The sequence below is a fragment of the Helianthus annuus genome, chromosome 4 (genome assembly GCF_002127325.2).
Source record: "Helianthus annuus cultivar XRQ/B chromosome 4, HanXRQr2.0-SUNRISE, whole genome shotgun sequence".
In the NCBI taxonomy this organism is placed as follows: Eukaryota; Viridiplantae; Streptophyta; class Magnoliopsida; order Asterales; family Asteraceae; genus Helianthus; species Helianthus annuus.
In genome coordinates, this window is record NC_035436.2 from 205,304,262 (window position 1) to 205,329,379 (window position 25,118).

The 25,118-nt window shown below is 36.1% G+C and overlaps 1 protein-coding gene across 1 annotated transcript; it reads left to right on the top strand.

The window, feature by feature from the left end:
- The first annotated feature begins 10,466 nt into the window (after positions 1 to 10,466).
- On the top strand, positions 10,467 to 11,681 carry LOC110938166. Its single transcript, XM_022180637.2, has 3 exons — positions 10,467 to 10,665; positions 10,865 to 11,050; positions 11,364 to 11,681. Exons 1-3 carry the CDS (start codon positions 10,648 to 10,650, stop codon positions 11,538 to 11,540), a joined length of 381 nt encoding a protein of 126 aa, XP_022036329.1. The 5' UTR covers positions 10,467 to 10,647; the 3' UTR covers positions 11,541 to 11,681.
- Positions 11,682 to 25,118: the final 13,437 nt, after the last annotated feature.

Consider the following 25,118-nt stretch of genomic DNA (forward strand, 5'->3'; position numbering starts at 1 on the left):
ATGGATGTAAACAGTTATCTTATATATGTTATATTTATGTTTGTTTTTAGTTATTAGGTTACTTAATGATTGTTGTCTTAAATTTAGGTAATACGGAAACAATATAACCCCCTGAATATAATATGGAAACAATATTTGAAAGAAATAAAATTTTAATCGAAAGAATAATATTTAAAAAAGTAAAATGTTAAAAACAATATAATATTTAATCAATATAATATATTTAAAGAGCCGATTTTTAAAATAGTTGATTTAATCGATATAAAACAAAAACTTTTTTAAACTTTTTATAGTGTAAAAAACAAAAAAAAAACAAAACTTTTTTAAAAACCAAAAAAGAACGATTTTTAAAGGCAAATAGTTAATTTTTAAAAAACAAAAACTTTTTATAGTGTAAAAAAGAAAAAAAACTTTTTTTAAAACCAAAAAAAATTTCAACAAAAAAACACATCTTCAAAAACTATCCAAAAAACCATACCAAAACCCACCAAAACACCCCTCATTTCAGCCAAAAAAAAAACCAAACATGGACGCCTCGTATAGCCCTATACCCTGCGTATAGGGTTCCTTAAACAACGTGCCTGACACCCTCTGAGACCCCATCGAATTCAGTGCATGTACGCCTCGTATAGAGCTATACGAGGCGTCTAGGTTTCAAAAAGTGTGAAAATAGGCGGACAAGGTGTCCGGATAGTCCCAGCCTTTTGAAAATGTATGTGGTTGTAAATGGTTTGGATTATCATGAGATGTTTGGTTGTATAAGGTTCTAGTGTTGGGATAAATGGTTTGATTGGTTTATGGTATATGGTTCTAATGTCGGATCAAATGGTTGGTTCTATGTTGGTTCAAATGGTTGATTTTATGTTGGTTCAAATGGTTGGTTATGTATTGTTTCAAATGGTTGGTTATGTATTGTTTCAAACGAGTTGACGCAAACCCGCGCGTTGCGGCGGAATGTTGATTATGAACGTATTTTATGAAAGAGTAGTGTCACAATATGAGATACAAAAATGAAAATCAATCCATTAAATACACAAACATAATAGCATGTAAGTGACCCATTTAAACCCACATAAAATATTAAACCATCTTAAAATTTTGGATGGATATAACTATTAGGCATCTAATAAGAGAGTTTCAAGTCTTAAGTCTTAACAAAGAAATTTGATTCAATTCTCCTAGGGGTGAGCAAATTAACCACCATAACCGATAACCGAACCATAACCGACATAACCGAACCACTAATAACCGATAACCGATATAACCAATGGTTATGGTTATGAAACTTTGTATAACCGCTCAATCGGTTATGGTTATGGTTATGAAGCTTTGGTTAACCGAATATAACCGAAACCGAACTGAAGTTGTGATGTTAACTTTATATAATAGATTTGTGTTTTACAAAACCATATAGAGGGTTTTTACTAAGATAAAAGTATATTAGTAACAAAATGATCTTCATGTAGATGTCATTTATTTTGATAAAGAACTAAGGTGTTATGGCTATAATTGTTTTTGTTTGAGAATTACCTTATTAAAAAGAACTCTAAATTGGTAGTTTAACCAAAAAGTTTAGTCTTCGTTATCTTATAAAATAGACTCAAGCTAAGTTCAAATCGTGCACAACCCTATTTATTTCAAACCTTGCTTGGTTACTTAACCGAAATTAACCAAAACCGAACCATAACCGACTTCATAACCGATTAACCATAACCGAAGTTTGGTTATGGTTATGGTTACCAAAACTCCATAACCGAACTAGCGGTTATGGTTATTGTTAATAGTAAAAACCGACCCAAACCGACCCATGCACACCCCTAATATTCTCCCATGACATCGAGACCATGCTTTTGTCTTTTCATGAGGGCATTTGTTTTCTAGTTATTCACAATGCCCATGCACAACCAATCGACTGTAGCCACCTATGGCTCTACCAATAACCTTTCTCATTGTTTTATTCAGAGAAGATCGATTTGGCAGAAAAAACAACATATGAACACTTAAACTATTTACATGCATAGTAGTGGAAAAAAGAATTGCATAATTAATGGACCCGACCCATCAAGTTTGTTAAGTGTAGGCTGATGTATCTAGAGAGGACCTACACTTTTGAAAACCAAATTTAATGAATCGAGCAATCTGCATATTACTAAAGCCAATACAGGAAACTTTTATGCTAAATACAAACATGTTTATAAAAATGATAAAATATGATGTAGTTTTTTCAAAGCTAAACCAAATTGAACCCTTCTTAAATCTGTCAATCCTTTTTCGAGACCAATATGACCCGTTACCCGATCTGACCTGCAGTTATGGTATGCATAGATTGATATGTCCAGAGAGTACACCTTTTGCAAACCAAATAGCGAAATAGGAAAGCAGGCTGAACATAACAAATGCATAATACAGTCTTTGCGAATTTAAACATACCCTCTTAACAAGGAATAATGGAATTTAATAATCCCAACTTTCACCAGTTGGCCGACAACGGACCCAACTTCAAAAATAGCCACTGTGGTCCCAACTTTTGACATTTTGTAAAACATTGGACCCTTGCTAACACCGTCCAAGGGATGTTAGTGGTGACCGCCAGTGGTCTAATGTTTGAAGTTGGGACCACCTTCTCCTACTCTCCCAGCAAGGGTCCAAAGTTTTACAACAGTAAATCTACCCCCAACTATAAACAAAAAAATGTCATAGATTTTGATATTCAGTTCTCTTTGGATTTTGAGTTCTACATATTTACAATTACCCGATCTGAATCGTCAATTTTGGTAGGTAAAGATTGATGTGTCCAGAGAGTACATATACTATATACATCTTTTGCAAATAAACATACCCTCATAAAAGCAATAACTCTCCCGCCCAATTATCAACAAAAAAAAACATATCATAGAATTTGGTTTCCGATTTGCTTTGGTTTTTTTTTTTTTTTTTTTTTTTTTTTGACATCAGGGGCGGACCCAAGCCCACCTTAAGGTGGGCGGGCGCACCCCCGGGGAAAAAAAAAATTAGTGCAAATTTCCGTCGAAAATCCCGTCCGCATCCCTTGGAATTTTTCGTCCGCACCCCTTAGGTAAAAAGTGTTATCAATTTATATTTTAATTTTTTTTAGTAAACTTCTATTTAAAAAAAATACTACCTAAATTATATTATATAACTTTTAATACCTAACTAACTAAACCAAAATACCCATACCATTACCCACTTATAATTCCTAACTAGTTAACCCACTAAGTTTTAGCCCATTAACCAAACCCAACAATATTTCAAACTATAATAAAATAATTAAAGCCCAAAACCTTTAGAAATTCTCTTCCGCTCTCTCTCTCTCTCTTGCGTCCCTGCACTGCCAACGAACAACATTACCCAACGACAACAGTCCAGCAGCCGACGACCACCGTAATACCCATACCTTTACCCACTTTATGGTTGTTTAGATGATTTTTAGGGTGATTATGTTGTTTAAATATTTTTAGATTATGTTGTTTATATATTTTTAGGGTGATTACAACTTACGTTATGATTTTTAGGGCTTGAATAGTTGAAAATTAAAATTAAATTTGAAACATTATATATATTATGGAGCGATAAACTTATGTTATATAGAGAAAGAATTACTTCAGAATTTTAATTTTAGATGATTTTTTGGATAGATTTTAAAAAATGAAAACCCGTAGGGCGTCGACTTTTTAATTATGTTTATAACAAGGTTTGACATGTTTTTGATGATCATATAAATTTAGTTTGATGTTCGTTTGTTTTACATGACCCGACCCGACCCGATACGAACCGGTTTTTTTACTTATATACCTAGGGGCCTAAATTTTTTAAAAATGTTCCGCACTCCCATGAAAAAAATTCCTGGATCAAATTGACATGTTTATAGTTTTTTTTTTTTTGAACGGCAAATTTGGATCACTGACGGACCACTGGAGTATAATCGTGCCACCAGCAGAACCACCCGATCATATCCATCTCCACTAGACAATAATGCCTAAACACCAATTCAGGAGGAAACCCAATAAATCTGGGAAAACCCCCTTTGTGGGAATCGAACCCATGACCTAATGGTCATAAGCCTTATCCCACCCCAAATACCACTAAGCTATAATACCATGGTATTTGACATGTTTATAGTAATCAAAAGAATAATACGTTACAATTTCAGTGCCTTCGTAACAATGTGACGTACACGAAGATGAAACAAATACAAATACCCGTAGCGAAATTCTAGATCGGTATCTACACTCTTATTAATATGTGACAACCACACCTCCAAAGACAAATTATTATAAACAAATTGTGAGATGAAGTTTATGGGTATCAAACAGTTATAGATGAAGGAATCAATCACACAATTTCACATCTTTTATATAAATAAAAAAACTAACAATTAACAATAACTCGTAAAAAATAACTGGCCAGAACTACAATTAAACATGAATCTGTCTAGTTGAAAATGAACACCCGTAGGATTATTTGAATCAATTACGCATCTAAAAATTGTAAACCATCTTTTCGTTACTATGTTCATCATATAGTTACAGATTCAATCACACAATTTCACATCTAAACAGATCAGAATACACAAAAATCAAACAAAACACATCTAATCAAGAACAAAATATAGAGAAAAAGATGACAAATACTTTGAAAGTTGTTCAACAAAACAGTAACAGATACGAATATGAGAGAAGATTGCCTTGGATTGTTGTAAATTGTGATGAATATATATGGCATCTTGCCCAACCATGACTTGAAACGCAATAACTGTGCCTACCAATCTCGAAATAGCATTCTCGAAGAGAACATAATAGACGACCATGGGAGGGGCATATCGGTTGAATCGATTGAAAAGAGTGGCTGCGATGGCGAATTGATGGATGGATGGAAGGACTTTAAACAGGATTTGCTGATTTGGGGGGAAAGGATTTGGTGTGTGGGTTTAGATGCAGTGGTTGGTGAAACGGTAGAACACCATCAACATTAAACGTGTCATATGTAGTGGTGACGGTGGAAAAAATGTTTTATACAATTTTTTTTTCTTACCAATTGTGGTAAATGGGTGTGACGTATCGTGGTGAATAGGTGTGACTTTACGTTGCTTTTTGTATAGATAAGATAATGGGTTGGACGTATCGTGGTGAATAGGTGTGACTTTACGTTGCTTTTTGTATAGATAAGATAATGGTTGATTCTATGTTGATTCAAATAGTTGTTTCTATGTTGGTTTCATAGCTGATTCTACGACCAATTCTACGTTGGTTAGGCATGGGTAATCAAGCCATGGTTTAGTCTATGTTACTTGGGTATTCAATTCTACGTTGGTTAGGCATGGGTAATCAAGCCACGGTTTAGTCTATGATTCATCATGGCTGATTCGTGCCCGTTTGATGATAAGGGCCGATTCATGCATGGTTATGGAGGGAATTCTAAAGCTAAATGTTTGGAAAAATGTTGAAAGCACAGTGACGCATATTGCAAAATTAAAAGGGCAGTTTTGTCTTTTCATCATCATTTAAATTGAAAGTGTGATAGATGCTAACGGGAGAGACGTAAACCACAGAGAAGAAGAAACCCAGTTCTCTCTCAACATTCAAAAACCCAAAAACCATCAGAGAAGAAGAAACCCAGTTCAGAGACAACATTTGCTTCTCTCAGAAGGTCGGGGTTGAAGAAAAACTGTACGACGATCATCGGAGAAGAAAAGAAAAGACGTTGACAGTTCTTTTGGAAGAAAACCCTAGATATGAGAGCGACTTTTCGATTGTTATCATTCGGTAAAGGGCGTCGGAAATGGAAGAATTCAAGTACAAAGTAAGCATTTTGAATGTTGAGTTTCCAACTATAACTATTGCGATGATTACTTGTTGTTTTTTTGTTTACTTAAATTGTTGAACAAGGGAAGATAGATAAAAACCCTAAAATGGGCAAGTGGTTTGAGCAGTATCATTTAGTTTCATCTCTCTTATTTGTTGTTGTTTTTTGCTTTTTCGATGAGATTAGTTACTAGAAAACTAGGCAATTGCGACCAAATTTTGCGACTAACATAAGACGGTCGCAAAATTAGCGACCGATTTGTGACTAAAACCAAAACAATCGCAAAATTAAAGACCAATCCAGATTCGATCGCAAAACGGTCGCAAATTTTGTGACCGTATTTTTGTGGTCGGAAAACAGTCGCAAATACGAGAAAAATACAAAATAGCAAAAGTTACGACCGTATAATGCAATCGCAAATAAGAAAAAACAAAAAATAAAAGTTGCGACCGTATAAAACGGTCACAAATACGAGAAACATATGAAAAACAAAAGTTGCGACCGTTTAAAGTGGTCGCGGATACAAGAGAAAATAGAAAAAGTAAAAATTTATTCATTAGTGTTTAGGGTAAAAACTGCAAATAGTCATAAGTTCTAGGTTAAAACTGACAGTAGCCATAAGTTTAGAAGCTTCAATCACACGACTCTGCGCTCGTCATTCATCAAAACAGAGCTGCAGATCTGTTAATCTTTCATCATCCTCATCTGCGACTCACGGTACATCTGCGACTCCGGCGATCATCCTCGTCATTCATCGATCTGATACCGTACATCTGGTATGTGTCACTCTTGATTTCCTTTAATAATCTGACTCACTGTTAGCAATCCGACGACTGATTCCAGTTTGAAACCGTGTGTTAAATCCGATGACTGATTCCGAATACGTGATTGAAGAAATCCTCTCACCAATCTGATTTTGAGGAGATCTGCCGCTCGAAGAAATCCTTTCACCGATCTGATTCTGGCTACACCGATCTTCATTACCTTTAAGGTTAGGTTTCGTCTATAAGGTTATATCATTGTTAACGGTTCAAATTCATGATACTATATCGAATTGCTAGGGTTACGGAAGCTAGAGGTTGTGATTTTGTTTTGTTTTGTTTGTGTTTGTGTTTGTGTTTGATTAACTGATTGAGTTCTAGTTTTAGGTTTTTACAGAAATTAGAGCTCCTGACTCTGTATGTTTCATTGATCAAATTTTAATCATAGGTTCTACGGAAATTAGGATTATTCAACAATTGAATCTGTTTTTATGTGTTATGTTTCTGAAAGTGAAATTAGGATTATTTGACAATTGAATTTCAGTTTTAGGTTTTACAGGAATTAGAGGTCTCGACTCTGTTTTTCTTTGTGTTTAATTGTGTTTTGGAAAGTGAAATTAGGATTACTGATCTGATTTTACTTTAGGTTTTACAGAAATTAGAGCTCCTGATCATGTGTTTCTTCTTGCATGTTCGTATTCAGTTATTTTTAGGAAAGTGGAATTAGGATAGGTAAGCGAATATATAATTCGTTGTTTGAAGTTTAATCTTAGGTTTTACAGAAGTAAGAGCTCCTCCTAACTCTGTTTTTCTTGTGTATTCGTATCAATTTGTCACTACTAGAAAATTGGGCAATTGTCACTAAAATTTGCTACTGAAAAAAAATGGTAGCAAATTTAGCAATCCGGTTCCCCCAAAATTGAAAGTAAGCGTATTTTTTATGATATGATGGCTAAATGGTTGGAAATTTTGCCACCGTTTAATTTTAGTGATAAATCCGTAGGAAAAATACTAAACAAAATTAAAAACATCAAAAATACATTAGAAATAAAAGTGCCCTTTTTAATTGCCACCGTCTTAGTGGTGGCAAGATGAAAAGTTAGATTAAGCGGGTTAATTTTTAGAGGCCCGCTCTTAATTTCACAATCCCCCAATTTATCCCTATCTTTATTTTCTATTTCCCCCTATTATCATCCATTCATTCATTCATTTATTGAAACACAAACCCTAATTTCTTTTTTCACCATACGCATCGTCGATCCAGTTCATACAACAATGCTTCACAAACGATTCAAGTCCACCAAATGGTATAAGTTCTGTATTTGAAAGATTTTGTTTTTTTTTTTAAATTTTGACTATACACATCGTATTTATGCAAATGGTTTGTTGTTTGATTCATTGATTCAGTAAAACGGCGTTGAAGTTAGTTACATCTCGGATTAAATTGATGAAAAATAAGAAAGGAGTACAGCTTAATCAGATGAAGAGGGAGCTGGCTCAGTTGCTTGAGACTGGCCAGGAACGTACCGCTCGAATTCGAGTATGTTGTTTGATTTTCTGAATATGATTATTGAGAATTACCGTATTTATAAATTGAATTTATCATCATGTTGATTATTTTATTAGGTTGAACATGTAATTAGGGAAGAGAAGATGGTGGCTACATATGATTTGATTAAGATATACTGTGAATTTATTGTAGGTAGATTGTCCATTATCGAATCCCAAAAGTAAGTTAATTAATTTGCTTAGAATAATATATACTGATTACTGTTGAATGATATATGGTTGTAAATTGTAATATTCTAGAACTTGTCCCGTTGATCTGAAGGAGGCCGTCACAAGTGTGATATGTGCAGCTCCTAGATGTTCTGATATATCTGAACTTTATGATGTTCGAAAACAGTTTACTGCAAAATATGGAAAAGATTTTGTTTCTGCAGCGATTGAGCTGCATCCTGATTGCGGTGTGAGTCGCATGGTAAGCTGGATGTTAATGTCGTAAAGTTTCTATGTTTCAGAAATATTGTTTTTACCGTGTTTTTGCGTTATCTTGTTTACAGTTGGTTTTATTTGTGGGTGGCTCTCATGAGGGCTTGGGTTGACAGGTTGGTATCACCTAGCCTGAACACTACTTGTTTAGTTCGTCGTGTAGAAATAAGCAACTTTAATCTGGAAACATGGTTGTAAAACAAGGTTTCCAAGGCCGAGTACTCTCCGAGTAGTCGCTACAAGGTAGGTTGTCGAGGCGACTATCTTTGACTCCGACTAATTACTCAGAATCGGTCAAATGCGGTCAACCTCTTCCAAAATCGTATCTAGTAGGTCAACTTGGGCCGAGTTTGACTTAAAAAATAATAAAACATAATTTCTATGCCTATCATATTAAATAATGAATATCATTTTCACTTATTTTGTTATAGATATTAGTAAATTTATGTTATTTGACATATATTTAATTTCCAAAAACTAATTTCTTTATAATTTAACATGTCCGAGTACTCCCCGAGTACTCTCCGCCTAGGCCGAGTACTCTCAACTCCCCGGTCGACCGACTAGAGAGCGCCTACTGACTTTTGCAACCATGTCTGGAAATACTTAAGACTATGGGGTATGGGGCGTGGGTTGGGTACAAACGCCCAAGTCACCACCCCGGGTGGGCTTGGGTTTCTGCGTGGCCCCTTGGGCGGGGGTTTCAGCCCGGGCATTGGGCGTGCCTAGCGGTCTTCCGTGGCCGGCTCTCATTGGCTGGGTTGGCTAGGCTAGGTGGCTAGGATTTAAATTTAAAAAATAACCGTTTGGCCAATCCAAACCCATACCCCATCTACCTAACGCTTAATTAGGGTTTTTTTTATATGTCTAATTATGTTTTTTTTTAGATTTGTAATCCTTTTTTGTAGGATTTTGTAATTTTTAGGAAATTTTAATAATAATTTTAGGCTTTTTTTTTTAATTTTGCGTGTATTTTTATAATAATTGAAAAAAAAAATATACACGTGGCCAACCCACGCGGGCTAGCCACGCCCCGCCATACCGACCCAACATTGTGTACAAAGGATGTGATTATTTTTACATAATTATCTAGTGTGTTAGGTATGATTACAGTTACCTATCTTAATGATCTAATTTTTTGGTTAAGGAAGACTTAGGAGGTTTCATGCATGAAAAATACGCATTGGGCAACTTTTGAATCGTCTGACGCTTCTATATGTTTCATTTTAGGGGTGCAAACGAGCTGAGCCGAGCCCGAGCTCGACCAGGCTCCAGCTCGATTAACTTATGAGAGCTCGGCTTGATTCGAGCTTTGTTTTCAAAGCTCGAGCTCGGCTCGTTGGTATTTTCTTAAGCTCGAGTTGGGCTCGTTTATTATCTATTAATTAATATATTAAATAAAATTAATATAAATAATAGACTTTTTAGGCTCGCGAGCTCGATAAGTGAAGCTCGGGCTCAGACTCGTTTACTCAATAAGCTTATTTTTAGGTGCGAGGTCGGCTTGTAAACACAACATGTTACAATGACACCCCTACCTGTTAATGATACAACACAACATGTTTCTTATGTTTTGTTTGACTGGTTTTGATGCAGATGTTTCATTTGATGCCAACACCACAAGGAAGCTTTTATGTGTACAATGACATATTCCGTTTGAACTATGCATGAGATAAGGTGTCATTCTAGAACCCAAGTGTGTTTCCTAGTTTTTGAACATCATTCATTTTCTGTCAAATTAACTATACTCGAGTGTAGAGATGCTAAATCATTCTTGTACTGCTTGGCTTTTGTGCCCTCTTTCAAAACGCTAGAACTGTCTTTTTTTTCTTTATTATGCAACTTATGTCTGGCTTTGTTATTTGATAACTATCTTGCTTTGTCACCTAGGGTCAAGGAAGAAGAGGAAAGCGATACACGCCGTCGTTTTGGTTGTAATTTGGTGTATATGGCGGATGCGAAATGAGATTGTATTCAAGCATATGCAGCCGGAGTTCATACAAGTTCTGGAAGAAGCGAAGTCGTTGAGCTATATGTGGATAAAAAATCGATCGAAAGTGGCTTTGTTAACATGGGAGGACTGGAACAGGTTTAATATTTTTGTTTAATTCAGCTCTGATGTTTTGACCTGGTGTTGTTTTTGGTTCGATATATTGTAATTTTGGTGTCTAGTTCCTTGCTGGTAATCAATAAAATTTTTGTTGGCCGTTCAAAAAAAAAAAAAAAACTGTGCCGTTGGTCAAAGTCAAACATTAATTTACATGAGTGGTCGAACGTTTTTGTTTCAGGTTTGTGACAGCGTTGACGACACTGAGATAAGTTCTGATTGGTCTAAGGAGACCGATGAAGGAGACGATCAACGGTCCAGATCGCAGATGAAGCAAGATGATTTTAGTGGCCGTATTCAAATGCAACCGTTGGTTTTGGTGAAGGCGTATCGTGGTGGTCGTTTCTTGAGGTCCCCGTGGATTCAGGTAATGAGCTGGTTATATTTGTGATGATAATATCTTTAGGGGTTATGGAATGCCCAACTTACCTTCTATTCAACATGCTTTGCCATCATCTTTAAATAGCCAACTTACATGACTCATACGTAATTATATATGTGTTTGTTAGTAATCTTTGCATGACTGGAACTATGATTCTGATGTGTTCGTTAGTAATCTTTGCTTCTAGCACTTGAGTTATAGCTTACAATTGGATATTGTTATCTTTGCAACCAACTTGACTCGTTATTAGTTTTCGTTAATTGTGAATTCTTGATTTAATTCATTGGTTGTTTTGTAGATTGAAAAGTTGAACTTAGTTATCAAGGAGCTCCTTAAGGAAAATGATGAAGAAAAAGAAAGGCTAAATGGAATTATTGCCGGGTTGTTGGCTGAAAAGAAAAAAGATAAGGTGGATAAAGATGCTATGCTCGATACGATGCCACAAATTGAAGCTATGTTAACAAGTACAATTTGAAGATAGGCTACAAACACTTGGTTTTGAATGTTTCGATGTTTATCATATTAGGATTTTTTAGTTATTTAATGTTTTAGATGGTATTTCTATTAGAATGTTTTATATGCTTTTGATACACATATGTTTTATATAATTTTGGGTTTTCGTGATCTTATTAGACATTTTATATAATTTTGTAATTTTATTGATTATGTAATTTTTATGAAAAAAGCAGGAAAAAATGAAAAATCAAGCTAAATAAAAAACCAATATTCAAGCAATCCCAAAATGGTAGCAAATAATGGTAGCAAATAATTCAACAAGCTCGCTAAATACCCACCGGTTTTCAATGAAAATGGTGTTTAAATGGTGGCAAATCGGTAGCAAACATGGTGGTTAAATGGTGGCAAATCGGTAGTAAACAAGGTGGACCGTAGCAAACTTTTCAAGGAAAATGGTGGTTAAATGGTGGCAAATCGGTACCAAACATGGTGGTAAAATGGTGGCAAATCGGTAGCAAACAAGGTGAAATAAGGTGGCAAAATATAAAAATGGTGGCTATTTGGTGGCATTAGGGCAATTGACACGGGTGTTTTTGTCACCGCATTTTAGGTGGCGAAATGGTGACAACAGGGAAATTGCTACTGTTTTGTGACCAAAAGTTTCATGACAAAAACCCTCATTTCTAGTAGTGTGTGTTTAGAAAAATGAAATTAGGATTAGTTAACAATTTAAATCACCGGTTGAGTTTTAAATTAGGCTTTACAGAAATTAAAACTATTGGCTTTGTTTTTGTTTTTGTGTGTTCGTATTCAATTGTGATTAGTAAAGTAAAAGTAGGATAAGTCAACCATTCGATGCACTGATCGAGTTTCGGTTTGTGTGTTCGTATTCAGTTGTTTTGGAAAGAAGTTAGGATTAGTCAACTATTAGATTCACTGATCGAATTACAATATGAGGTTTTATAGAGTTCGTGACTCTGTTTTATATTTTATATGTTCGTATTAAGTTGTTAATTAACCCCTCGGCCACTTTCCTTTTTTTCTATTTGCATCTGCATTGATTCCTTACGCCAAATCAGAGCCTGAAGTTTTCAGGCTTAAATATTTTTTTGGCAGCTTTTATTTCGCTTCCTACAATTAGATTTCTTCTTACTTTCCTCAACAGATCTCACCACCCTCTTCCTCATCATCTCACCAAAAAAAAAAACTTCAGTTTTTTCTTTTGTTTTCCTGTGGGTGTTTGAATGAGTATTATTGTTATCTATGATGACATAGATCAATTATTTGATCACAGTGGTGTTTTAAATTTAAATTTAAACCAACTTAAGAAGAACATAATATCAAAGATGATGCACATGAGGAACAGTGGAACACCAAGCCAACCGAGCCGGTCAACGGTGATAACGAATGGGAGTTTTTTAAATGTTATGTTTAGTTGTTTGTGCACTATTCTTTGGTTATAGTACGTAAAGGTCTTTTGATGTAAGACTATGGGGTATGGGGCGGGGGTTGGGGCGTGGGTTGGGTACAAACGCCCAAGTCACCACCCCGGGTGGGCGTGGGTTTCGGCGTGGCCCGTTTGGCGTGTGATCCAGCTCGGGCGTTGGGCGGGGCTACCCACATGACATGGCGGAACATCATTGGCCAAGAGCACTAGCCATGGCGGAACCTCATTATGACGTGGCTTGGCCACGCCACCCCAGCCACGCCCCACCATACCCCTTTAAAATTGGCTTTTGGTCTAGAGGCGGCGCTTCTTGCACATTTAGGTCAAAATTAGGGCGACAACCAAAGGGCCTTAGGGTCTAGAGGCGGCGTTTAGTTGATAGTGAGATGCTATGTGCATATGGTGTGTAGGGAACTAGGATTTAGTTATATGAGCAAAATGCATGATGTTCATGACGTCTAGTTATTAAGATTTTTGGTGGAGCGAGAAAAGGATAGTGTGTTTACATTTTGAGTTGTTAAATCTGATCGAGTTATTGATGAACCAACTACTTAAATTAGATGGAATTACCGTAGATGGAGATGTAAAATTACACAGAAAAATGCAGGTATGTTTGTCACTTAAAGTTTTAGCATACTTAGTAACATGATTATCTTAACGTTGTTCTATCGATTTTTTAGGTGAAAAGGGTTCAGAAGTACGTGGAAACGCTTGATGTGTCAAAGATTAAGAACTCAACCGCAGGGACCAATGAGAATGGGAGCATATAATTTCAAACCGACATATGAATGCCGCCTCACCAAATCAAGATGACCGCTACCAGCCACCGCTCAAAGATGCAAATAGAAAAGAAGGAAAGTGTTCGTATTCAGTCCTTTTTTTTCCTATCCGATTTTACATGTTGAACTTAACTGTTTACTTCACTTTCATTAACTGGAAAACACAGGAAATCACTGATCATTTTGTTTTACTTTAATATAGTTTATGTTTTTGCATCCCCTCTTATGTTCTTTAAGTGATAGTTTGATTTTAAAAGTCAAACCTTGGCTTCTTGTACCTAGCTTCTCGCCATCAACGGTTAGAAAAAATATAATACGACAAAATAGTTAGCGGTTAAGATTTGAAATGGAAGAAAGAGAAAGATATAATAAAAAAAGAATATAGAGATGGAGAATCAGATGTGTTTTTTTTTTGCTGCTGTTATGAAATCTATATTGCTGCTGACCTGTTGTTAATTAGAATTGGCTTAAAATTAAAATCCGCTAATGGGAATCTCTTTGTTGAATCAAATGCTTAGTTCAGATTTTAATGACTCTATTACGCTGTAATGTTATATAGAATCTGTTTGCTGCTGTTAATGACTCTATTACGCTGTAATGTTATATAATCTGTTACGCCTCGTTTCGCCTCGAGGCTTACGCCTCGTGAGGCGAAGGGAAAACGCCTTGAAACTCGTTTCCGTTTTTTTTAATTTGGTTAATTAAATAAAGTAGTATCTATGTTATTGGTTTGGTGTTGCAAAGTATGTTAAATTAGGTTGTATTTGTAGGTGAAATATGAGGGATATCTTTTGGAGAAGTATGGGGAGGAAAGTAGCCAACACCGAGAACTTAACAAAGAATTGTGGTACGAAGCTTCCGGGGGAAAAAAGAGAGGCAAAGTCTATAGGTTAAGCAATGTTAAGAATGATTTTAACGTTCAGCATCACGGCAAACAAGGCCAAGAGGTATGTTTATTTTTTTTAAGTTGTTTGGTTCAAGGCTAATGTTGATTTGAAATTGATCTAATATTTTGTGCAAACATGTTTAAACTCAAATATTGACCTCATGTTTTCATGCAATCACTTCTCAGTCAATAAAAGTCAATACTATGTTAACTTTAGTATGGATATTATTAAAGATAGGCGATTTGACCTTAGAAGTCAAACTGACCTTTTTTTTCACTTTGTGATTATGTTGGTCATTAATATTGCATTGGTTTTCTTTAGATCGAAAGGTTGAATGTGATTATCCAAGATATAGTGAAAGAAAAAGAAGAAGAAAAAGAAATGTTGAACGATATTATTGCGGGATTGGTGGTGGAAAAAGAGAAAGATAAGGCGGAGAAAGAGATTATGAATGAAAGAATGGCAAACATTGAACTGATGCTAAAAGCTAGGTTTCAAAACGCATAATCATTGAGTTAGGTTCCAAAACGTATAAACACTTTGTTTTGAATATGTATTTTGTTATGATAACTTTGGTATTTGATATTTTAAGTGGAATGTTTTATATAATTGTGAAATTTGATAATACATAAATTTTAAAATTGATATTATATGCTGGTTCAAAATAGAAAATGGCTATAATTAATAAAAGTTGCGACCGCAAAAACGGTCGCAATTTTTCAAAAGGCAAGCAGTTGCAAAACGGTCGCAATTTTTAAAAGGCATACGGTCGGAAAACGATCGTAGTTTCTAAAAGATATGCGGTTGGAATACGGTCGCATCAAGACCGTCGCAACCAAAGTCCCACATAACAAAGAGCAGTCGCCATATTTGTGACCATTATTAAAGTCGCAAAACCCTGGTCGCAAAAGATAGCAGCAGTCGCAAGTTAGTCGGAGTAGAGCAATTGCGACGGGTGTTTTTCCGATCGCAGGTCCGGTCGGAAAACGGTCGCAACAGGGCAATTGCGACTGGTTTGCGACCAAAATTGCAGTCGGAAAAACCTAGTTTTCTAGTAGTGTTATTGGGTTTGATTTGTTAGAGTTTGTTAAGGTTATTTGATGTATTTTTTTTTTTGAATGGCCAACAAACTCAATCCCAAGCACTCTCGGGGCACCCACTGGACAAACGGGGTACTCCGAGAGTAACCCGAGTCCACCACCAATTCCGGGGGAAAACCCGGTAACCCACCCGCCCGTAGACACGACAATGAAATTACCGGTAAAACCCGTTTGGCTCAAGGATCCAACCCAGGTTTCCCTGGGTCTCCTATCATTGCCCACCAGTGCCTTACTCCTCACTCTGCACCAAGTGAGAGTCGAACCTGCATCTATCAAGAGAAATGCAAGCCCTCCACCACTTGATCTAGAGATCATTAGAGGTTATTTGATGTATTGGAAACAATGATTATGTTGTTGACCCCTGTATGTCTACGTTGAAGAGAGGTAGGCGTAATAAGTTCAGGGCCGCAAGTGAATTAAACACTTTGATTTTTGTCGGATGACACGGACGGGATCACTGGCAAGGTTGAGAGTGATTGGTCAATGCAGATAATGAAATGCAGGTTGAAGGGTTTGGGGCAACCCAATGAACCATAGGTAAGGATATAAAATGATTTTTGTATAATGCCACTAGTTAAAAAAAGGACTATTTATTATGTTAGTGATTGGCATTCGAAGCCAGGAACATCGAGCTACAAATTCCTAAAGGATAAAGTGTTATCGTTGGGTCTAGAGTGTTAATTTTTATCAATTCGGTGTATATAAAAAATATGATTATGAATGGTGATGATAATTTTTGAGCCACAAGAATCTTTAAATATTGCTACCGTAGACCCTAGAAATTCTCTTTATTTCTGACTTTCTTTTTTACATATTAGACTAGTGGGTATGGGGAGGCTCATCCCCATGAGGATGGGTCGCCACGTCAGCGCCACATAGGAGAGGTTTGCAGAGGATGGACCCAGGGGGTAGAGGATGGGGCCCCACAACAATTAAAAAATATAAAACTTTATTTGATTTTAGAGAGAGATAGAGAGAGAGGGGAGAGACAAAGATGAGAGAGAGAGAAAGAAAGCAGGCCCGTCATCAACTGTTTCTGGCAGTCGGGTATCACAAGGCGGGGCAAGGGGGCGGTGTGGGGGACCGGCGCCGGGCTTCGCCGGGCCTAAGCCGGCCCCCATACCGCTTGGTCTTATTGATCAAGCAAAACACAGAGCTTTGCTACGTACTTGTGGATGAGCATGTAAGTCAAACTTACCTAACACATACATATGACAAAATAGGTTACCTAGATAAAACATATAAGTATCTCTCATTTGTGGTCTAGTAGGAGGAGACTTGAGTTTTCCAATGGAGGCTCAAGTTCAATTCCCACTTGTGTCATATTTGGGTGGATATTGGGCAATGATGGTGACATACCCACCGAGGGGGGTTCGATCCTGAGCCGCACCCCGGTTTTCATCCGGTTGTTACTTCAGCGAGGCAAATCGTGTGGAGGCAGTAGAGTTTCTGGGGGAACGCCGTAACCAAGTCTGGCCAACCCAGCGCGGGCCCAGCTAAGACAACGTAAGTCTGGGCAGACTTGGCTAGGCCCGCCGATTAGGCGGTGTGACATTGGGTCACTCAAAAAGAAAGTCACCATTAAAAAAAAGATAAAACATATAAGTAGGCTGCTTCATGTTTGGCTTGACTTAAGCAAAGCATTTAAAATACCTATTTATTTTAATGCATTTATTATTGGATATAGCAGTGATGGAGCTAGAACAAAAATTCAGGGGTATCCTAAAATATCTTTTTACCGCACATTCATAAAGTGTAAATTAAAAAAATTACGATAACAAACAGAGTCGACTCTAATAAGAATCCCTAAGAAGTCGTGTTGGTGGTGGGGAGGGGTGAGACAAGAAAAAATGCCACCCCCCACCCTTAAAAAAAAATATTTATATAAGCTTATACGCTACTACATCGAGCCGGTTTTAGGAAAATATTGAAAGAATCATAAAAAATAATCATATAAGTGGTAAATCTTATATCAAATAAAGTAAAATAAGCAAAAAATAATAGTAACAATAATAATAATATAACATAAATAAATAGGCTTATAAAAACAAAACTAAAACCAGATTTTGTATAACATTATCTAAACTAAAATTTGCAAGCAAGAAATTTAAAACATTTAAAAAAAAGTGAACTTTTTACTTAAATGGACTGTGATCGTAACCTACTTAGACCATGCGTGGTCGTTGGGGTGAATAATGTCTCACCCTTGGGCGTTTTGCGCCATGTGTCAGCCCAGTCAGCAATAGGGCGTTTTTCTAAAATGAGTTTAGTGGGTTATGGGTATTTTGTTAAAAGGGATGTATAGAATTAAAAAAAAAAACCCATAAAAATTGATTGGCTAAACAGGAAAAGGGTTAGATGTGATTGGACCATCAAATGGGGCTTTTAAAAACGCCTGGGAACCAAAATCAACAAAACACGCCCATGGGGGCGGCCTTGCCGGCGTTTTAGGGCAGGATTGGGTGGGATTCAGGGTAAAAAGACGCCCATTACACTTGGTATTCGAATAGGAGAATAGGAGGCAGCTTAGAAGAGAAAAAAATGTTATTCAGTAACCAATTTTGAAAGTGAACAAAATATTAGATTTACTAAGTGTCTTTTAAGAAAAAAATCTAGGTATAAAAATGATAGAAAAAACAAACAAGGAATCTAGGCATAAAAATGATAGAAAAACAAACAACTATATAAATATTTTAAATCAAATAATATATAATAACTTAAACAATTTAATAATATAAAACAAATAAAAAATCAAATTCAATACGCATTAAATTAAATAATAAATAATACTTAAACAATTTAATAATATAAAACAAATCCAAAATCAAATTCACATATACCTATCAAATAAAATGAAACCTTTAAATATAATATTTTAAATTTTAGAAAAATAGTACTTGAATAAATAACTAGTATTAAGCCCCTGCGTTGCAGCGGTTATCATAAACTGTGTTAAGTAGTAGCAATACTATACCATTGTCAGCGACCACCAACACTGGAATGGCTCGTAAAAACAAAATAAACAAAAACGGGATAAAAATAACACCGAGCGAAAAGTAAACGTAAAATCTTTGAATCACGCACGCTCATTGCTGAGAAATTAAACTGAAACGTAAAACATAGAAAAAAGTAACTAAGTCCATCTAGGACCCGCGTGTTGGTCGAAATTGTTAAACGCAGAAAAATAGATGTGACGCAACGGGCCAGTCAAACAGGAAAAAAATATACGAAAAAATGTTGAACCCCACACGCACGTTGCGGTTCGTTAACTCACAAAATTTAGAACGAAACGAAAAACTTGGGAAAGATGAAAAGTATGGTGGACCAAAATTGAAAATAAAAAAGAGTTAAGATTAAATTGCAAAAGAAGAAAAACTATGGGTTAAAAGTAAAAAAACAAAGGGTCTAAATTGCAAAATTAAAGTTATTTATTAGTTTTAGATAAATATATGGATAAAAAGAAGTGATATCTATATATTGGTTATTAATTAATATTAATATTAAAAGAAATTTATTAAACAAATATAAATAAAATTTAGGAGGTTGAAGAATAGAATGCCATATGACATTATTTGGAGTCTTTTATTATAAGTTAGATATTTAAATAATCTTACTATATAAAACAAATCCAAAATCAAATTCACATATACGTATCAAATAAAATGAAACCTCCAAATATAATATTTTAAATTTTAGGAAAAATAGTACTTAGCTTTTAATTTATAGAATATTTAAAACTAAATTAGTATATGTAAAAGAAAAAGTATAAAATATACAATAAAATTATAGAAATAATAATTAACTATTAAAAGAAGTTGTTTTCCCAGTAAAAATATGAGGCATTAAAAGAAGGGTACTCTTCTCAAAGATATTAAATACTATAAGGGGCTGTTTGGCACATCTAAATGGTTAATTGTTGAACTAGTAAGAGGTCTGAACTATTAAGTGTTGAACCAGTAAGAGGTCTGAACCATTAAGAGCATGTATAATGCTTAACCGTTCAGAGGCAAATGTCTGACCAATTTAGATTAGAGGTCTTAACCATTCAGACTCTGTATAATACTTAACCATTCAGAGACAAATGTCTGAACCATTCAGACATCTGCTCATGAAACAAACAGTTTGAACCATTAAGTGCTGAACCAGTAAGAAGTCTGAACCATTAAGAGCCTCGTTAAGAGGTAAACAAACAGCCCCTAAATCTTCATCATACTTTCCTGCACACACCACCTCCATCGACTTGCCAATATAAAAAAAATCAGAGAACGCTACACCTAACTATACTCTTTTATTTTAGCTACACCATTGTTCTTTTTTCATCCGGTTCAACACGAACATTAAGGGGTATCCTAATATTTGTTTAGGTGTATCCCGTATATAAAACACATGAAACCGAAAAAGAAATTACACTTCGAAGATAAAGTTAAGGGGTAGCACGGGTAACCCTGCCACAATGCTAAATCCGCCCATGGGATATAGAGTATATGAAATAACATGGAACCAAACCTTAGCACAAACTATGGCCTTCTTACTTAACGATTTTTGTTAACATCTTACACCAGACATGCTGATTCTAGTCACAGACACACAACTGAAGCAGAAAATTGCAGAATATGTAACGTCATCACAGACACACAACTAAAGCAGAAAATTGAAGAATATGTAGGTCACCACAAAGGATGCAACATGGTGAAGAGATGAGTATGCAAAGCTGCTTTAAATCTTCAATTCGTTCAGCAGATGGTATCGGATCTTTGATTAGAAACTACTTTTAGACTGTTATTTTATCTACATCAGGTTTTTAGTACTAAAACATTAATTGAAATCATAAGTTTAAAAAACTTGTGAGTCGGTGTATAATTTGACAAATATTTTGATCAAAGTTTGGATAAAGTTAAGCATTCGAAAAACAATCTTGATACGGTGTATACCTTGTTATATAACCCTACAAAAGTAACATACGATATCATTGACTAACTTAATAGTTGTATCTCTTTACATCACACCCTTTAAATAATATCCATGAATGAATTAATAAACACATGTTTTGCAACCGACTTCATGCACTTCAACCGCCGCCCCAAACTAACATGTCCCAATATACCATAACATTTAAGAAAATAATATATTAACTAAATTAGTTTTTTATATTACAAAACGGTGTCATTGTTTGTTGTTTGATTATTATTATTAGTTTACTATATATTCTATTCTATTCTATAAACTCTTAGGGTCTGTTTGGTATGGGGTAATGGAATGGACGAAGGAATGGAATGGACGAGGTAATGGAATGGACGAGGGAATGCAATGGATCATTACCATTCCATGTCTTGTTTGGTTACCATGTGTGAATGGAATGAGTTATTATTGTGTATTGTTCGGTAGGCAAGAAAAACGGAGTAATAAAATCAGCGGTGAGTGGTGGTGGTCGGTGGTAATGATTGTGGGTGGTTATAGGTGGCGGTGGTGGGTGTCGGCGGCGACGATGGGTGGTAGTGGTGGCGGCGAGTGGCGATGCGGCAGCGACGACGAGTGGTGGTGGTGGCAAGGTGGTCGTTGGTGGTGGGTGGCAGCAGAGGTGGCAGTTGGTGGCGGCGGCGACGGTTGGTGGTGGTGGTGGTGGCATTGACGATGGTGGTGGGCGGCGGCGGCGACGAGTGTCGTTAGCGGTTGGTCGCAGTTGTGGGTGATAACGGTGGCGAGTGGGTGGCGGCGGCGGTGGCGGTGGCGGTGGCTGTCGGGGTAAGGTGGTGGCGGGTGGCGGCGATGGCGTCGGTGGTGTCGGTGGTGGGTGGTGGTGGTAGGTTGTGGCAAAGGTGGTGGGTTGTGGTGTTGTTGATGAATGGTGCAAGAGGGGATGGAATGGAAAAAAAACATGGGGGGTGGAAGGAATGATTCTGAGGGAATGGAATGCATTTTGGAATGGGTGATTCCATTCCATTGACCAACCAAACACCATTTTCTTCATTCCCTCGTAATCATCCATTCCATTCCACCTCTCATTCTACATACCAAACACTACCTTAAAACACAAAGTCGGTGGCTAGGCCACCGACAACTCTCAAAATAAAACAAAAGTCGATGACATACAAAAACACAAAACTGCCCTCGTACGCTAATTGAGGATTTAGGGTTACACGTGCTATCATCTTCAATCTCTCCACCGCTATTCTTTTGTTGGTTTTGTCGGGTCGTTCTTCAGCGAAGGTAGGTTGTCTGATGTGAATGCGGCCTTTCTTGACGGTGTTGGTGGCCGGCGAGATTTCAGTTGCATCGGTGACAAGAAGCAAATCGATTTAATCGGTTTTCCCGCAAAGCTTCCGGCGACCTCAGCAGGTTCGACCGCTAATCCGGAGAAATCGGACATTCTCAGAAGTAAGTTAGTTAGCCGGTTGTCTTCCCTTTCCTCTTATTCCGTTTTTATGAAATTTGGTTGAATTTTTTTTAATGGTTTTAGCTTTCTTTGTGTCTTGCATCATTGGTTTCTTCTAATTAATAAGAGAGTTTTACTCCTGTGTTCGGGTGTTTTTTGTTGTCAGATTTGTTGTAGAGTTTGCTTTAGGAACTTGAGATTTGAAATGTTAGGTAAATGTATGAATGAATGTGTGTTTGATTTTGTATGTGAAGTTATTTGCAGTTGAAACTTAGAATGTAGGTAACTTTGAAATCTGTTAAAATATGTTATTGAGCGCTTAAACAGTTGATGTCGCGAGCTGTAGCCAATAAATGGTTGTGGCTTCTGGTGATGCTAGACAATCGCTATAAGAGTGCAGTCTCTATTAGTTATGTGGATGCCAGGGATGGACCTAAAACTGGTCTTCGCATGTTGAAGTCACAAGAGGCTCGAGTAGTTTTTACTCAGCCAGGTAACAAACCACATTCAAGCCCATCTACAAATGAAAATTTAATGCAAAAAATTTTAGGCTTCAGCCCTCTTTACATACAAGTTTAGGCTGTTAAGCACTCAATAGCGACGAGACCACAAAAAGATAAATTAAGAAGAAAATAAAATACGCTACTTATTGCTAAATTACGAAGATGATAAGAATGTTCAAGGATAGTTCATTCACCATTTGTTGTACAATAGATTATTTGTTGTACCCATGGCTACCTTACCTTTCTTTGCTACGTGTTTCCTCTTCATCTCCTACTTTCTTTTGCGTGTCTTCATCAATTTAGAGATAGAGAGAGGGACTCTCGAGACGAGGGATGGCCGGTGGAGGAGATCGATGGTTGCGACGGTACCCATGTTTCAACTGTAGCGCGCAGCAAGCCATCACCGATTGTTCCCACGATTCGTCACCACAGACCCGCTGAAAATCGTGTTCGCTTTTACTGTTTTTTTTTGTCCAATCTTCTACCTAAATCTCTTAAAGAAAGGTGAAATGGGGAAATCGCCGAAGACGAAAGATGCCTCTGCTCTTTTTCACTCTCTTCGATCTGCTTATTCAGCTACTCCAACTAATTTGATTGTTATCGTTTCTTCTCTCGATCTAATCGCCTATATCTGTGTGTTTTTAAATTTTTTTATTGACCTAATTTTTTATAGATTTGATGATTGTTGATTGGAGTTTTGGTGCAGTTGATTCGTTCTACTCTTAAGTTGGCTGGAATCTGTTTTCCAGGTACTTCTTATCTTTTATGAACCTAATTTAGAAAATATGGTACAGTTGATTGGAGACTTGATGATTGTTGGCTGGAATCTTTTTTAATGGTTTGTATGTTATTTATTTATTTATTGTTAGTTATTGTTCATCCTTTTTAATCAACATTATATCTTATTTATTTATTGATAATTATCGAGATTCTGGCGATCACTATGAATATGAGTTGACATTAGGTTTTGTCAAGGTGTAACACCCCGAAAACGGGTTTGGTAATCAAACCCCGTTAATACTAATACACGGGTAAAATACCGTTAGCGGTAAAGGTAACCCGATAAATACTAGGGTTTAAAATAAATAAACCTAATATTCAACAAACGAGAATAAATGCTTTTAAGGAAATAAAGTTTATAAGAAGCCTGAATTAACAGGACTTAAAATAAACTGAGTCATAATTCCCCGAACCCACTAAGTTAACTAGGAATATTTAACCTAGTTAATAAGTGGGAGTAGTGCTAGAAATAGTTAGATTGTGGCTTACTTAATAACTAACCAAATATGAGGGACCAAACTAAGATATCTTGAAAATGGTTTTAATAAAAAAAAAATAACACAACACACACTAAAAGTGTGTGTGTGTGCGTGCGTGGGGATGGCCAGGAGAAAGCTCCCATGGAGCTCTAGCCCTAAATCCAACAAATCTCTCAAATTGAAGCTCAAATCAAACCCAAATCGTCTGCATGTTTACAAATTCGTGATCACCTAGTCATGGGGATTACAAGGTATGTTGAATTTTATGATTTGGTGATACTTTGAGATTATGATGAACAATCATAATCAAAATTCTGGAATGAATGTTGAATCTATGAGTGTTATTGTGATTATATCTTGGTTTAGAAACAAACCCTAGTAGAAAATTTGATCAATTGTTGTCAAAACTAGGGATTTGGTAATTACCCTATTATATGCTAAGTGGGTTTTATGTTAATATGATGAACACTCAGATTAGAATGTAAGATTGATGAATATTGAGGTTATGATATAAGTTCTAGATGTAGTTCATGAACACTCGACTTTGAAGTTTGAATGTGTTGATGTAAATCTTGGTAAAGATAACTAGTTATGAACTAGTTAGTAAATATGTAAAATTATGCACATTAGGTGTTTGTTAAAATGCCTAAATGAGAACTAAAGTGTTGAAATTTAGAGTGAAAACGCGTATTTGAATGATATGGTAATTATGCGTAATATGAAGAGATAAGGGTTCTAAACATCACGTTGAATTAGATTTAATGTTGTAAACCATGTGATTGAAAATAGTTAACTTTGATAAATTAAGTTAATTAATCATGAAGTCGAATAGAAGCTTCGACATAGAAAATAAGTGAGGTGGAATGGTCGCGATTTTGATGACTAATTTAACCACCATATAAATGTTGACGATAGTTTGACTCAGGACAAGCTAGATGGAGGCTTGGGGTGAAGCGGGTCAAACGAAACAAGAAAGAAGAAAAGGCGTAACTTGGATACAAGGTAAGTAAAACTTACACCCATTTTTTTAATTACTATACACTTACTAGCGAAAATTGATCGTGAATAATATTAAGTAATCGAAATGCGATGATCCGGCATGATACAATGCAAGTCGGAATGAATAAAAGGTATGAAATCATGAATTATGGAAAAAGGGGCAAAAAGGTAAATTAGTCATGTAATGACGAACAAATAAAGATGCTTTTATGTAAAACGAGTTAAATGGAAAACCGGGGTAGGTTTAAAG

Bases quoted from the DNA above. Each gene is read 5' to 3' on its own strand.
- LOC110938166 (XM_022180637.2), top strand. The intron at 11,051-11,363 runs GTAATGAGCTGG...GTTGTTTTGTAG, and splicing joins TGAGGTCCCCGTGGATTCAG to ATTGAAAAGTTGAACTTAGT.